The sequence below is a fragment of the Hypomesus transpacificus genome, chromosome 1 (genome assembly GCF_021917145.1).
Source record: "Hypomesus transpacificus isolate Combined female chromosome 1, fHypTra1, whole genome shotgun sequence".
Classification (NCBI taxonomy): Eukaryota; Metazoa; Chordata; class Actinopteri; order Osmeriformes; family Osmeridae; genus Hypomesus; species Hypomesus transpacificus.
The window spans coordinates 2,187,986-2,203,091 of NC_061060.1; the positions used below are offsets into that span (position 1 = coordinate 2,187,986).

Consider the following 15,106-nt stretch of genomic DNA (forward strand, 5'->3'; position numbering starts at 1 on the left):
AATTCACACCGATTTGCATCAAGCACGGGATGAAAACACTGACGTCATATTTCCTCGACTCGTCTGCTGAAACAGATGGAGGTGACATGTACACACGGCCGCTTAACATGTAATAATTTGAAACGTGGTTTTAAGGTGAGGCAATTAATCGATTTTTATCCTACGAGCTACCTAACTAACGTTTCCCAACACACGAAGGTCGAGCTAGCTAATCCTAAGTATTTCTTCAATCTCATTTGAATGATTAGTAGTCACAGGTGGTGAAACGCTTTATCTTTGGGTTCATTCTGCCGTGGTCCCTTTGCTAAAAGTGACGACCATCTAAGCATACTCGTCACAGTTGAAGTTGACCCTTTCATGTATTCTCGTCTTGCAGATTTGAAACTATGTTGTGGTGGAAGGTACCAACAGTAGTGAGAGCTGGCTCGCTGTGTTCTGGTTATGGAATCGGACACCTGTCACAGTGTTCTCTTCTCCGCTGTGCCTTCCACGCCCCTTGCTCCCGCGACTACACCGCACACCACGTCCGCCGGTGTCCCCCCACTTCGTCGCTCCAAAACCTCTATTCTAGCGCTCCTCGTTTGCCAAGTTTATGCTCGCAGTCTCACAGGTCAGCATCGGGCACTAGTGGTACTGGATGGTACGAGAGCCTTACAGACTCCACTCCTGTCCATCTGACAGAGCAGTTGTTGATAAGCACCCACCAGGTCACAGGCCTGCCATGGTGGGCCACCATCGTGTGCACCACCTTGGCTCTCCGGACCGCCATCACTCTGCCCCTGGGAGCCTACCAGATGGTCATCCTCTCTAAGGTGCGTGTCAACATTGAAACGTTTACTGAGTCTCGGCACGTCGCGTGTAACAAGGCTGCGTGTTAAAACCGGCAGGTGTGAAGTTATTTACAATGTTTATTCTCTTGAATATACACGTGAGTGTGTGTCTGTTGGTGATGCTTCCCACTGACGTTGTGTTCCCAGAGAGACCTGCATGTTTATACTCTGTGAGGCTGGAAGTATGTGAGGTCATCTCCCGCTCCCACGGTCTTGGCCCTGCTTCTTCTTTCCTCCTCCTCTTCTATCCCTCCCTCCCTGCATCTTTCTCTCCTGCTGAGTGGAAACAAGTCTCAGATCACACACACACACACACACACAGGCGTATTGTGTAGACAGCTGTAGAACTACCCTGGCAGGCAAACTTACCCAAGCCATGGTGAATTTCTCATTCCCAACTGTACACTTACACACAGAGACATCTCATAGTTCTTCATGCTCTCCTCAAAATAGACACATGTACATTACACAATGGCAACATCCAGCATTCCTCGATAATCAGATCATGATTATTAGATTATTTAAAAGTTAATAATCTCCCATGTAGTTCCTCTCCAAGTCAGCATGAGATTTTTTTTTCTTCCTAATTGGCTTTTTGGATGGCGCCCAAATCCCAGTCCTCCAGAGACAGACTTCGGAATCCACCGTCAGTAAAAGCCCCGGTTGGACTGAATGTTTTGTTGTCATAACTCAGAGGAACCTCTCACTTATGACTCTCTGGCAGCGCAACTTCTCCCCAGACGGGAGCGACTCGGTCCAGCTTTGCCTTACCAGAATCAGGGCCGTGAAATTGAGCATAGTTGGTTGGTAATGTCAGAGGAGGCCGTGCTGAAGCAGACGTTCCCTGTCTTTGACCCCTCCCGACCCCCCCTTCCCTCCAGCTAGGTCGAAGCTCTCCAGGCTGAGATAGCAGAGCTGGCTAAGAGGCTGCACTACGAGGTCAGCGTGAGAGCCTCGCAGCGGGGCTGGACGGAGAGAGACTGCCGGTATGTAGATGACCTTTAACCCCTGTGACCTTTTAACCTCTGATCTTCGAACTCCTTTGCTCTCGGATGCCTGGGGGTCCAAGCGACCTTGATGAGCACTTGATTAACGGTAAACCCCACTGCTGTTCGCCAACCCAGTGACCCCTCCTCCTCCGTGTTCCACAAGGTACCAGTTCAAGAAGAACCTGAAGAGGATCGTGTCGGAGCTGTATGTGAGGGACAACTGCCACCCCTTCAAGGCCAGCGTGCTGGTGTGGGTGCAGCTGCCCATGTGGGTGTGCCTGTCCCTGGCCCTCCGCAACTTGAGCCTGGGGATGTCTGAGGCCTCCATGGGTGAGACCAGAGCTCTTCACGCCGAACCACAGACAGATGGACTGACAGAACGAAAGACTGAACAAAAATCCTGTTTGTGTTTTCACAGCGTTGCAGTTGGAGCTGTCAGCAGGGGGCGCTCTGTGGTTTCCTGACCTCACGCTGCCAGACGCCACCTGGATCATGCCCGTGTCTCTGGGTCTCATCAACCTGCTCATCGTGGAGGTGAGACCCAGGCCACGCCCACCACTGAGCCAGGCCACGCCCACCACTGAGCCAGGCCACGCCCACCACCACCGCTGCTCACCGTAGTTTGACGTTTCTAGAATACGGACCCACAGTTTCAGGAAACGTCATGTTTTACAAGGCCCACGGTGCTAGTCAAACAAGAAGCAAAAAATAATTATCAAGACAACTAAATGATAAGTGGTAAGAGTATCTTCTCTTACTAGTGAGGACAGTATGTTGTGTGTCTGTAGAGGATGCGTGGGGATGTCATATCTGGCTATTAGAGGGAAAAGCCTCCATCAGCCACACAGTATGGCTGTAGCTCACAGGGGAAATGGGATCCACCCTCTATTCACAGTCTTGGCACTTGGCTCTGCCTGCCTAACTAAGTCACGCCCTCAGGGGCCTTTTCTATAGTCTCTCCAAAGCTGTTATGCTGCTCAGCCTTTTGAAAAGCTCGCCGGGAGCATAGTGGTGTTGGGTTCTTGAACTTCTACCCAGTAGGCTTGTGTTCATGCTGCGTGTGTCGTGACATGTTGTGTTTCCCTCTCCCTAGATGTTTGCTCTGAGGAGACTAGAAACTTCCAAACTCCAGAAGTTTATGACCAACTTCGTCAGAGCCATCTCCCTGATTATGATACCCATAGCTGCCACTGTGCCATCGGTAAGTTTTGTGTGTCTGTGTGTGTGTGTGTGTGTGTGTGTGTGTGTGTGTGTGTGTGTGTGAGAGAGAGACAGAGAGAGAGAGGGGGGGGGGAGGAGGGATAGAGTGTTTTTGTGGGTCACACACTACTACATCAAAACCACATAGATTCCATGACGAATTTCAAACCAAACACATTCTGCCTGTAAAGACACTACCTCAACAGTTCTACCGACTGCTCCTTGAGCGCACGCACACACACACACACACACACACCAGGGCACAAACAAAAGACCATGTGTTTAGCACACATCGGTTTCATGCATGTCCAGACAGGCCCCCCCCCCCCCCTCCCTGCCCTGAGTGCCCCTCAGTCACATGACATAAGGGTGGGAGGGGGAGGGGAAGGGGTGTCATCAGTTAAATGGTAATTGTTGAAGTCCATAAAGGATGTTTTCTGCTTGACTTTGATGATAGTTCCACCAAGTCCACAGGCCCACCATGTGCTGTATCCTTATCAGTGTAACAGACACCACACGTGTCTGCCTCAACATCTAGTCCATGGAGAGGGAGGGCACATACACCTTTGGGGAGATAAGTCGAGCTCAGTGGTCGAGTGTTTGACTGCAGATCATGAGGCCCATAACCCCCCCGTATGTCGCTGTGGATAAAAGCGTCTGCCAAATGAGCACGTGATTATCTTCAAGGAAAGACATGTGCCCAGATATACATGTACACAGACATGCCAGACAGACTGCGTGGCCCTAAAGATCCTTGTCTGGTCTTTCTTCTCTCCTTTCACACACACACACACACACACACACACATACACACACACACACACACATACACACCCACACACACACACATACACACACACACACGCACTCACACACTCTCTTGCACACACACACACCTCCATCTACCTTAAAGTCCTCTGTAGGATCTCCCCTCCATTCACTCCGTCAATCTGCTGTGATAATCTGAAGCGTTATGTTGTTGTGTCTTCCTCGGACCCCCATTCTGCTTATATAACACCCCTGTCTGCCCAGCACAGACACAGCCCTGCCTGCGACAGGAAACGTTCCAAATACATCCACAGTTTACACATCCAGCAGACGCTTTCATCCACAGCCACGTAGAAATGTAGAATGTAGAAATGCATGTAGAACGAACAGCAGAAGATCAAGGATCAGGAGTGCATAGTTTTAACAGTATTTACCTGGCTCAGTCCAAAGTAACAGGCACAGAGCAACAATCATAACGTCTCAACAATGATATTCGATAGGACAGTGCAGCAAGAACAGCATATCTGAAGTCCAACATCCCAGTTTGGTAGGTGCATCTGTAGAGATACTAGGATGTGACACGGTTTATTTCTACTGTAGACAGACTTTGTATGAAGGGTGACTATCTTTCTACAGGCCTCTCCACCCAGGCCTTTTACACACCCGTTTTCTTCAGTCTCTTAGCAGAATGCATTTCATTCCCATGAATAGCAGCGTTGGAACTTTTCAGACCGACCTTTATCAGATTGACAGATCTTTACAAGCGTGGTTCTACAGGATAATGCAATTAAACCGTTTTACAGAGCTACACAGCCAACAGGAAGTTTATCTGACACCTTTGTTTGTACCCTCTTTCCCTCCTCTACCCCCCCCCCCCCCCACTGCCCCCCCCTCACACTCTCCCACCCCAAACCCTCCTCCCTTCTCCCCTCCACACACCCCCCCCCCCAACACTTTCTCACCCACTCCCCCATCTCCTCCCAACACCCCTCCTCCCACTTCCACCCCCCCCCCCCTCAACACCTCCAACCCCCCCCCACTCCCTCCACCATACTCATCCCTCCTCCCCCCTCAACACCTCTATGCCCCTCCAACCCCCCCCCACTCCCTCCACCATACTCATCCCTCCTCCCCCCTCAACACCTCTATGCCCCTCCAACCCCCCCCCACTCCCTCCACCATACTCATCCCTCCTCCCCCCTCAACACCTCTATGCCCCTCCCCCCCCCCCCCCCCCCCCCTCCAGTCCATGGCTCTGTACTGGCTGGCCTCCAGTGCGGTGGGGCTGGGCCACAACCTGCTGCTACGCTCCCCCAGCTTCAGGAGCCTGTGCCGCATCCCCCGCCTGCGCTCCGAGTCCGACACCCCTTACAGGGACCTGGGAGCCGCCTTCGCTGCCAAGTACCTCAAGTGAAGGAACGAGGGTCTCTCAGGGGGGTGCAGGAGAGAGAGACGGGGGAGAGGAGAGAGACAGGGGAGAGGAGAGAGACAGGGGAGAGGAGAGAGACAGGGGAGAGGAGAGAGAGGGGTGAGTGAGAGGGGTGAGTGAGAGGGGTGAGTGAGAGGAGAGAGTGAGAGGGGTGAGTGAGAGGGGTGAGTGAGAGGAGAGAGTGAGAGGGGTGAGTGAGAGGGGTGAGTGAGAGTGAGAGGGGTGAGTGAGAGGGGTGAGTGAGAGGAGCGAGTGAGAGGGGTGAGTGAGAGGGGTGAGTGAGAGGAGAGAGTGAGAGGAGAGAGTGAGAGGGGTGAGAGAGAGGGGTGAGTGAGAGGAGAGAGTGAGAGGGGTGAGTGAGAGGGGTGAGTGAGAGGGGTGAGTGAGAGGAGAGAGTGAGAGGGGTGAGTGAGAGGGGTGAGTGAGAGGAGAGAGTGAGAGGGGTGAGTGAGAGGGGTGAGTGAGAGGGGTGAGTGAGAGGAGCGAGTGAGAGGGGTGAGTGAGAGGGGTGAGTGAGAGGGGTGAGAGAGAGGGGTGAGAGAGAGGGGTGAGAGAGAGGGGTGAGTGAGAGGAGAGAGTGAGAGGGGTGAGAGAGAGGGGTGAGAGAGAGGGGTGAGTGAGAGGGGTGAGTGAGAGAGGAGTGTGTGTGTGTGTGTGTGTGTGTGTGTGTGTGTGTGTGTGTGTGTGTGTGTGTGTGTGTGTGAGGCCCACAGTCAGGAGGTGTGGCTCTGGATAGATGAAGGTTATCCAGGCTCCACTGAGACTCCAGCACCAACACGCTAGTTTGAGCACCTCACCCCGTGTGTCTGGGTCCTGCTACACGCCTCTCTGGCTGGGCCTTCCTCTGTTCTAGCACTGTGCATGTGGTCCAAGGACACCAAACCAAAACCACCATTTTCACATGAATGTTGCATACCATTGCATGCAGAGTTGGTATAGTGAAATTGATGCACAAGTCCAGCTGTGACCTGTTTCCCCCGTAGTTGTGGAAAATTATATTGGCATACTTTGTGTGATTGGGAGTTTTCGAGACAGATCGTGGTGAGGGACATTTGCCCATGGCATTTAGGGCTTGAAATACTTTGTTGGGTACAGGGAATTAACCAATACTGTTCACAATATTTACTGTACTCAACTGTTGGACATTGATTCATGCAGAGTAGTAAATTATAATATACTTGTGTTGAAATGTCATGATCAGTGGTTATTATTTATGAAGTAATTTTGTGTCCTTTTTATAATGTGTGAACTGCATTAAATGGTTTAATGGAGTGCAGATGTATACATGCTCGTGTCTGTTATTTAGCCGTTTTTGTTTGTACGCAAGAAAGCCATGTTGTCGAGATAGTTTAACTCTGGATGTTATTCTGTATGGACTGTTTCACTGTTACTTCAGAAACCTGAGGGATGTTACCGTCGTTATGCACGTACGAGGGAAAAAAGTACAGGACAGATTCTGGACTGGAGGCGTGGTCAGTTACACTTGAACAAAAACTCACATAAGATTTGTGCTGTGTTACAGTGTGAGATTTTCAAAGTCATACATACAGTCGACACTGGAACTCGGAAAAATGTTGGTGCTATATACCGTTGTAGTGTCCCTGGCCATTTTCTCCGCGTCTGCCAACCGTGTGGTGCGTAGCTGCGGCACTTGCGAACCCAGTCTATGCGACCCTCTCCCGGTCGAGGGATGCAAGGCTGGCACCGTTCTTGACTCTTGCGGGTGCTGTTCACTTTGCGCGGCTGGAGAAGGGGAGGTTTGCGGTGGGCGCGGTGCCTCGGTAAAACGTTGTGCGTCTGGACTGGAGTGCGTAAAAAACGACAAGAACAAGAAGACCAAACTCGGCGTTTGCGCCTGCAAGACCAATTACGAAGTGTGCGGCTCTGACGGAGTGACCTATAAAACCGGGTGCGACTTGAAAGCTGCCAGCGCAAAAGCCGTGGAAGAAGAGAAGCCTGAAATCAACGTCCTGAATAAGGGGAAATGCGCGACAGGTGAGGACTGCATGAAGCTGTTAGCGGTCGAATCATAAATTCAGATTTATGTCTACCCGCTTGTGAAACGTGGAGAAACACAGGTGCAGTGCATGAAAATAACGGTCCTTAACGTCACTATAATAGGGAAGCAAGTGGGTAGGCATTTGGGGATCATTTTGGTTACCTGACGTTTTTTCAAATGTACGCTAAATTAAATTATAGTTTCCAAATTTCCATAGTATTGATACACTTAAAACTCTTAATTTGCATGACACAACAGTACATTACTGTACTAGGACACTAGTGCTATAGGTACCGACTGAGTATACGTACAGAACTGACTACCTATACACGAATGAGAGAAAATATAATAATCCTGGCATGGGGATGGCAGTGAAAAGTTAACACCACCCCTCTGTCTCCCTCTCTGCCAAAACAAACTGTCCTGAAGTCTACCCCAGCTGTGGTTAACAAGCCACTGACGGCAGGAGCCCTGGTGGCTCACCTGTCTGTGTACAGCTGAAGCTTTATCGCAGATGCCCGGGTTTGATTCCAGCCCAGGCCATTTTATTCCATCCCCTCTACAATGTCTCTATCCCTGTCAAGCAGAAATTCACTCATGTAAAAAAAAAAAACCTGACTAAAAGCCGTCTTTCCTGGGTGGCATCTTGTCCATATAGGTGATGAGCCAACATGTCTGAAATTCCAGCTTCACCAAGAGGGATTTGACATTTTGGAAAAGAGATGTGCTCTTGATCAAACAACACTGCTCCGCTTACAAGCACACAGACACACCCTGTTGTTTTAAACCGAGCCTGTTCAGTGAACCTTCACATGATCCATTATAGCTGCATGCCGGCTCAGGATTAGTCCAGAGAAAGGGGTTTGAGACCCGGGGGGAGAACTTCAAAGGCTGGCGGAAAAAGTCACGCCACGCCAAACGCCCCAACTGTCTGCTGTTTTGTTTTCTTCCAGCAGGGCAGGGTCAGAGAGCAACTGCATGTCCACCCAGCACCAGGCCCAGGGGTCAGCGTAGAGTAATGCTGTGGTCAAGTTCAAGGCTATCCCTCGCCCCTGTAAAATAATACTGCGTTCAAATTCGAGGCTACCCCTTCCAGCTTCAAATACTCTACCACTGACCCACACCCATCCCCCTTTCCATTGTTGTTCTGATTGAGTTAATATTACGTGTTGAAATCTGCAAGACTGCAAGAAATCTGCAAGAATGTCAAAAATGCCAAATGTTCATGGTTCATAGTTTCAACTCAATCTAAACTAACTGAAAGCATGAATAGGCTTATTTGTTTAATCTTTGGATGACTTTAATACTGGATGTGTGCAAGTATCAACAATGTTTACAGTTAATATTTCACCAGATTCCTAAGTTAGGAATTGCTTTCTTAACCACAAGTAGGGGTGAATAATTATTTACTTAGAGAAGAATTCCTTTCAGACTTCAGCAGGTTGAGGTATTTGCACATATTCATGACACAAATTGTCAGCCATAATGTAAGTCTTAACAAGTATCCGCCTTTTCGGAATATCTCTTTGACATTTTCAGCTTGTCCGAGCTAGCTCCAGTGATTCCACCCTGAGGAGAAAATGAGCTCATGCAGGTAGACCTGGCGACTATCTCCAGCATATTAACTCTCTCACTCTCACTCTCTCTCTTTGTCTCTTTGTCTCTCTCTCTCTTTCTGTCCTCTCCTCCCCAGCACCTGTCATTGTGACGGCCCCCGGCGAGGTCTACAACGTGACTGGCTCCCAGGTTTTCCTCAGCTGTGAGGCCATCGGTATTCCCACCCCTGTGGTGACCTGGAAGAAGGTGGGAGCTGTTAGAGGAGATAACTGTTCATAAAACACCTGCCTGGCTGTGGGTCTCACACATTCTTTTCACTCTCTCTCCTCAATCCTCTCACTCTCCCCTCAGTCTCTCACCTCTCTCCTGTCACTCTCTCCTCTCACCCATAGTACCACTTCCTTCATGTAGAAACATATTTCTACATGAAGGAAGTGGTACCTCTCTCTACCTGGCCTTTCGTAAAATATCTGGCCAGACGTTTTTCTCTGTTTTGTCTCACTGGATCTTGGCTCCGGTCCACCACATCTTGACCTTGAGTACTTCTGGCTTGTAAACGCAATCTTTTTTTGTTGTGAGAACAGACTGGATATATCCAAATAGATGTTTCCCCTCTCGCACTGGAAGAATGTTGTTATGTCTCACATAGGAAGCTTACGCCTCCTCTTTCCCTTTCTGATCCTGAGAGTTGTTCCCTACAAGACCATCCTCGCTGGCTACTTTTATCTGCTGCGTTTTAAGTTAACTTCTCGGGTCACATTCCCCCAGTCATTCAGCCTTCCTACTGTAGGCTACTGTAGATACAGTGAGATATTCATAAATGTTCCAGTCATATCAAATTTTATTTGCATAGCCCTTTTAATAAGCAATGTCACAGAGATCTTAACAGATGCCCACAGATCAGCACCCATAACCAACCTAAACCCCCCCAGAGAATACAAGGAAAATCTCCCACCAAAACTCTCAGCGGGAACACAGCGAACGTTCCAGTCTAGTCCTCCGTTCATCCACTTCCTCCTCTTGTTTTCTCTGGCTGTGTACACGTCAGAGCGGGCTGAGAGGATGAGGAGAGGGCTTTGTTGCCCCCCCCCCCCCCCCCCCCCCCACCCCCCCCCCCCCCCCCAACACGGACACAATAACACAGGAACCAGAGGACAGGAAGTCCTACATTACACCCTGCTATTCTACAGTTCAGACTCCATGCTTACACGGACAGTGAGACTTCATAAACCCCAGTCATGATGTCGCCCTCTGAGTCAGTCATGTGTGCTTTGAGCCTGGTCTGCAGATCTGCCTGAACCTGACAGAGCTAGCCTACTGTATTTTCTACATGCAAATGAAGGACACCCTCAGGATTTCTCCTCCAAAGCTTCAAACTCTTTCAGGAGGAGAATGTTAAGGAGAGGGGATTAAAGGTCCACCAAGCGAGAACATTCCACGTGCATAGCGTAAGGACGGCCCCTTCGTTGTGTTTTAATTACTGTAGCTAGCTGAGCTGACGTTGGCCTGTCAGTTGAGGTTTTTTTTTGTTTGTTTTTTTGTAACCTTTATTTAGCCAGGCAAGTCAATAAGACCAAGTTGTTATTAACAATGGCAGCCTGGCAAGTGGTTAAAGTCACTTGAGGGGAAAGGGGAAAGGGCTGGAAGATAAAACAAACTGTATAGAGATAGTTTGTTGCTGAATGTGAGGAACTTTCCTTGGGTGTGTTTCTCCAGTAACTCCATCCGTGAGCCAGCTATGTTCTTTAGGGGACTGTTCTCAGATAGTGTCACAAAGACCCTGGGTCTGAGAGAAGCGCAGAGGAGAGGAGGAACGAGGAGATGAGAGAGGGAGGGAGAAAGAAGGGAAAGAATGTGAATAGGCATGCAGGATAGACGGGGGAGGATAAAGGAGTGATGGATATTTAGTGAATAATGAAGCGAGCAAGTAGAGTCAAGCTAGGAAAAAGACAAAAAGATTGGGAGAGGGGTGGAGCAGAGGGTTGGAAGAAACTTCAGAGTATATATAGAGTGAAGATACTGTTACTGATTATGAGAGTGACTCTTTCCTGTAGGAGGCAATATTTCCTGTCACAGTGAATTACCGTGCTATAAATTCTCTCGAAAAAAGCTGCCCAAAGACACTAAAAAAGACTTATCACTCAACTTCTTGCTGAGGGGGAAAAGAGGAGGGGAGAGCACTTCCAATGTGAGATGGATGAAGTGGACCTCACAGGTCGGGTCATGTGTGTGTCATCCTTCATTCCTTCACTACTTGTATCGAGTCTTGACGAGTCATCCACAGGACCGCTGGTTTCTCCCCCCCCTGAGTCTAACTTTCCTTAGCGTCAGTTGGCGGTTTCCATACCCCAGAGTGTTACTGCATGAGCTGAGGTAATTTAAAGAAATAACATTTCGATTCACTTCGACTAGAAACTATTGAATGAAAGCTGTCAAATGTGAATTTCTCTCACTCTCACGGCCCACAATGTGAGAGACTGCACATAGGCATACAACTTATTTTTCTTGCTTAATGTAATGCCTGACACAATATTGAGCTTACAGAAAATCCAGTATGAATAGTTGTTTCTGTGAGTTTAGCTTACGTGCCTGTTAGCTGACATGTTACTTTGCGATGCCTCTAGTAAATAGGCGTGCTACTGACCGTTCCTTGAATCTGAAATTCTTTAGAACTATAATAGTCCACCGAAATACTGTTCGAACCACTCGCTTCTGATCCTTGACCTTCTGCAGTACTTTTTCTATTCAGATAAAAGCGTCAGATGAATACGTGAATGTAAAGTAATGTTTTGTGGCGCTTCCAGATCTCCAGCAGCAAGAAGACCGAGCTGCTTCCGGGTGACAGAGACAACCTGGCCATCCAGACTCGAGGAGGCCCAGAGAAGCACGAGGTCACTGGCTGGGTGCTGGTGAGTACAGGCAGGGGAGCCGTATAGGGGGGAAAAGTTAGGACAATTCCAAGGGCCCCTGACTGACAGGGGCCCCCAAAAAATAGGTAAAAAATTATATAGAATTATACATTATATAAACCATCATCATTGAGTACATTACATTTACATTTGTAAATGTAATCATTGCGCATATATATTTCAAATAATAACATCAATGATCTCTTTGTTTTTACTGAGATGTGGTGACAACAGCTGTGCATAGGGGGCCCAATTCGATTTTTTTGTCATAGGGCCCTAAATTCCTGGTGGTGCCCCTGTGTACAGGGACAACACACACATACACACACATATCTAAATATACAGGCACATACACAAATGCACACACACTTGAGAGCAAAGTAAGCGCAGAACAGCAAATTTGGGAGAAGAATTCGGTATCTGTCTACCCACCGCTGAATTGTGCTAGAGGTCGCCCCAGCTGCCTTCCAGTGTTAACCATTAAAAACAGTCTTATTAAAACATTATTCATGTCCCCTCGTCCACTACATCCACAGGAAGTGTGACCGCTGTAGTTAATGAAAAGCAAACGTTGTTCAGTCTGGGTCAGCTTGTTCTATGTTCCTCGCTGGTGAGGAGTTATCACGCTGGATGTTTGTGCTTGCATAGGGAGTGCGTGTACTGTTCTCCAGGTGCAGGTCAGGACTGCCCAGGCAGCTAAATAATCACAAACAATCTTTCTGCATAAAATGATGTATATACTTGTGGTGATGGTCACACTAGATGGAATAGAAAAGTTTCAAAACAAAGTTTGAGAAGTGGACAAATACAGACTGTTCCTTGACTCTGACCACCGAAATACCGTACAACTACGCACTTCTGACTTCTGCGGTATCTTCCAGACGCACGTTGTGTACGTGTGTTTGGGCAAAAGCGTCTGCTGAATGAGTAACCGTGTCGTCCCTCTCAGATCTCCCCCCTGACCAAGGAGGAGGAGGGCTCCTACGAGTGTCACGCTATCAACGCCAAGGGAGAGGCGTCCGCCATGGGTGTCATTCATGTGGTGGAGTCCATCGATGACATTCCTGTCAAGAAAGGTACACACACTCATGTTCAAACACACACACAAGCACATTCCGCACACACACATATGTGCAAACGCATACACATGCCACACACACACAAGCATTCACACCAACACACGCATACATACACACAAGATCACGCTGAAGCGAGTGTATGTTATTACAAAAAGGAAGTCAAGTTTATTTGTATAGCACTTCTCGCAGATAAAAATCACAAAGAGCTTCACAACAATATGCAATATAACACTACAAATTAAGAATACAGGAACATTGAAAATATAAAACATGATACACAACCGTAAAAAACCCTTGACTAACTAAAAAGTTGTGGTGCATATCTGTCCTTTGGAAAAGTGCATCTGTATCATCAGTATATCAGTTAGATTAGAATGCAGCTGGTGTGTGTGTTTGCATGTGTGTGTGGAGGGTTAGCACATGTCTATGTGTTCTGTCTCTCTGTGGAATTCAGAAGCCTCCCTTAGGCCTTAGGAGGAGCCTGTCTTGTCCGGGCATGTGGAGGAGAGGGACTGGCTGGCTGGCTGGTTGACTGGCTGGCTATATATCTGGCTGTTTGACTGGCTGGCTATCTATCTGGCTGTTTGACTGTCCGGTTATATCTGGCTGGCTGGTTGACTGGCTGGCTGGTTATATGTCTGGTTGACTGGCTGGCTGGCTGACTAGCTGGTAGGTTGACTAACTGGCTGGCTAGCTCACTCTCAAAAGACGTGTCTCTAGGCGTAACTCCCTGCAAGCACCGACACATGCGACCTGAGGCTGAGGGGGTGGATCCTCTGGGCTGCCAAGCTGTCTGAACGAGACGTCCTGTACGTCTCTGAAGAACGCCCAAAACACCCTGCAGGCAATTCATTTTTTTCACAATGCTGGATGGTGTTTAAAAAAAAAAAATACATATAAAAAAAAAAACTTCCAGGATTTACTTGAAAGGTCTATGCTGTAGCCTTCTTTTGTCACTACCAGAGATCTGGAGGGAGTTTGTGTCCGAGGACGATATTCTTCGGTAGAGGGAAAGGAAAGTGAAACATGGATCCCAGATGACAGAAACATCCCAGTCCTCTGCTTGTGTCTTCTCAGTGACCAAGGACGATGAGCTGTGAGCGTGCTGATGTCCCCATGGCAACTCCTGACCGGATCAGGAGGCAGGAGAGGACCCCAACCACCCCCCCCAACCGCAAACACCACCAAACCCCAACACAGAACCAGGAAGACCTCCAGTCCTGGTGCTTTCTATCACAAAACTTTTTTATTTGATCACTCCATTACATAGAAAAAGAGAAAAATTATATAAACTATATTTATAGCTTTTGTACTGATGTTTGGTTGCACCCGTCAAACATTTGACTTACATTTGGCTTCTCATTGGTTTCACACACATATCATTTATGTAAAAGGTTGATGTTAAATCATTATTGCTTTATATGATATTCAGAATACATGATGGAGTACACAATGTTCTGTCAAACTCACCAAACAAGTATTTTACAAGTCTGCCTCACCCTTGATCCCTAAAAAATAACGATATATTTGTGAATTATTCCTTCTTTAAATGTTTTTGATTTTTTATAGCTTAGCGACAGTCTGGATACTCAACATAAAAATAGCAGTTTGTTGGTTAAAGCAGGAACAGACAGATACCAACTTAAAACAACTTGTCAACTACACAGCCTGAATGTAAACAGTATAGCCGCCATTCCTTTATTTTCAATGTACAAAACTCAGACTTCCTGTTAAGCACTCACATCATTCTTCCTCGTTAAGAGGGCTTGACAAGCCACACAGACGTGCTTTTACATAAGCTACTTGTACTGAGGGATGGAGACATACACACAGGCAAAACAAACACTCTCTCGCACTTTGACATAATCCCATCGCTTTTGCATGCCAAGGGCTTAACAACCAAACAAAACAAGATTTGGATGTCAGTGGTACTGTAAGGCCTGAGTTGAATAAGCAATACATTTGAGATGGTTTGGAAGAGGAAGGGTCTGAGTGAGAAGCCACACTATTGGTGCTGTTAGCAGAGTCCTGCAGCTCCAGAATAGTCTCACTGGATCTGCAGGCTCCGCTCTAAGTTTTTTTCTTTTTTTCCCCATTCAGACATTGTATGTTATGTTGTATTCACTTTGAAAGAAGACTTTACTAATACCATGATGTGAATCATGTCGTATATTACTAATAAACAGATCTGACTTCAAGGTGTTGGTACAGTTAAACTGGAAGTGATTGGTTACATGGAAAGGTGAATAATGAAATACGTTCACAGGCGGTAGCTGTGGCTGCTCAGATTAATTACTGTAATAAAAACTTCACACCCCATTAAAAACAAGTGTTTATTTTTTCTAA

The 15,106-nt window shown here is 47.7% G+C and overlaps 2 protein-coding genes across 3 annotated transcripts; both read left to right on the top strand.

Moving 5' to 3' along the window:
• Positions 1–46: 46 nt before the first annotated feature.
• LOC124469870 (cytochrome c oxidase assembly protein COX18, mitochondrial) lies at positions 47–5,296 on the top strand. The gene is made up of 7 exons (XM_047023352.1): positions 47–135; positions 377–812; positions 1,716–1,816; positions 1,983–2,149; positions 2,238–2,353; positions 2,913–3,020; positions 5,034–5,296. Exons 2-7 carry the CDS (start codon positions 387–389, stop codon positions 5,199–5,201), a joined length of 1,086 nt encoding a protein of 361 aa, XP_046879308.1. The 5' UTR covers positions 47–135; positions 377–386; the 3' UTR covers positions 5,202–5,296.
• A 1,398-nt stretch (positions 5,297–6,694) lies between these two features.
• igfbp7 (insulin-like growth factor binding protein 7) lies at positions 6,695–15,086 on the top strand. Of its 2 annotated transcripts, none has more exons than XM_047023375.1 (5): positions 6,695–7,211; positions 8,909–9,018; positions 11,577–11,681; positions 12,631–12,757; positions 13,838–15,086. In XM_047023375.1, the coding sequence occupies exons 1-5, from the start codon at positions 6,788–6,790 to the stop codon at positions 13,858–13,860; spliced, it is 789 nt and encodes a 262-aa protein (XP_046879331.1). In that variant the 5' UTR covers positions 6,695–6,787; the 3' UTR covers positions 13,861–15,086. The 2 variants fall into 2 exon arrangements, with proteins under 2 accessions (XP_046879331.1, XP_046879321.1); XM_047023365.1 differs by lacking the exon at positions 13,838–15,086 and adding an exon at positions 13,481–13,623.
• Positions 15,087–15,106: the final 20 nt, after the last annotated feature.

Coding starts and splice junctions, on each gene's coding strand:
- LOC124469870 (XM_047023352.1), top strand. CDS start 387: ATGTTGTGGTGGAAGGTACCAACAGTAGTGAGAGCTGGCTCGCTGTGT. Junction 1,817..1,982: donor TGGACGGAGAGAGACTGCCG/GTATGTAGATGA, acceptor GTGTTCCACAAG/GTACCAGTTCAAGAAGAACC. Junction 2,150..2,237: donor GATGTCTGAGGCCTCCATGG/GTGAGACCAGAG, acceptor GTGTTTTCACAG/CGTTGCAGTTGGAGCTGTCA.
- igfbp7 (XM_047023365.1), top strand. CDS start 6,788: ATGTTGGTGCTATATACCGTTGTAGTGTCCCTGGCCATTTTCTCCGCG. Junction 9,019..11,576: donor CTGTGGTGACCTGGAAGAAG/GTGGGAGCTGTT, acceptor TGGCGCTTCCAG/ATCTCCAGCAGCAAGAAGAC. Junction 11,682..12,630: donor AGGTCACTGGCTGGGTGCTG/GTGAGTACAGGC, acceptor CGTCCCTCTCAG/ATCTCCCCCCTGACCAAGGA.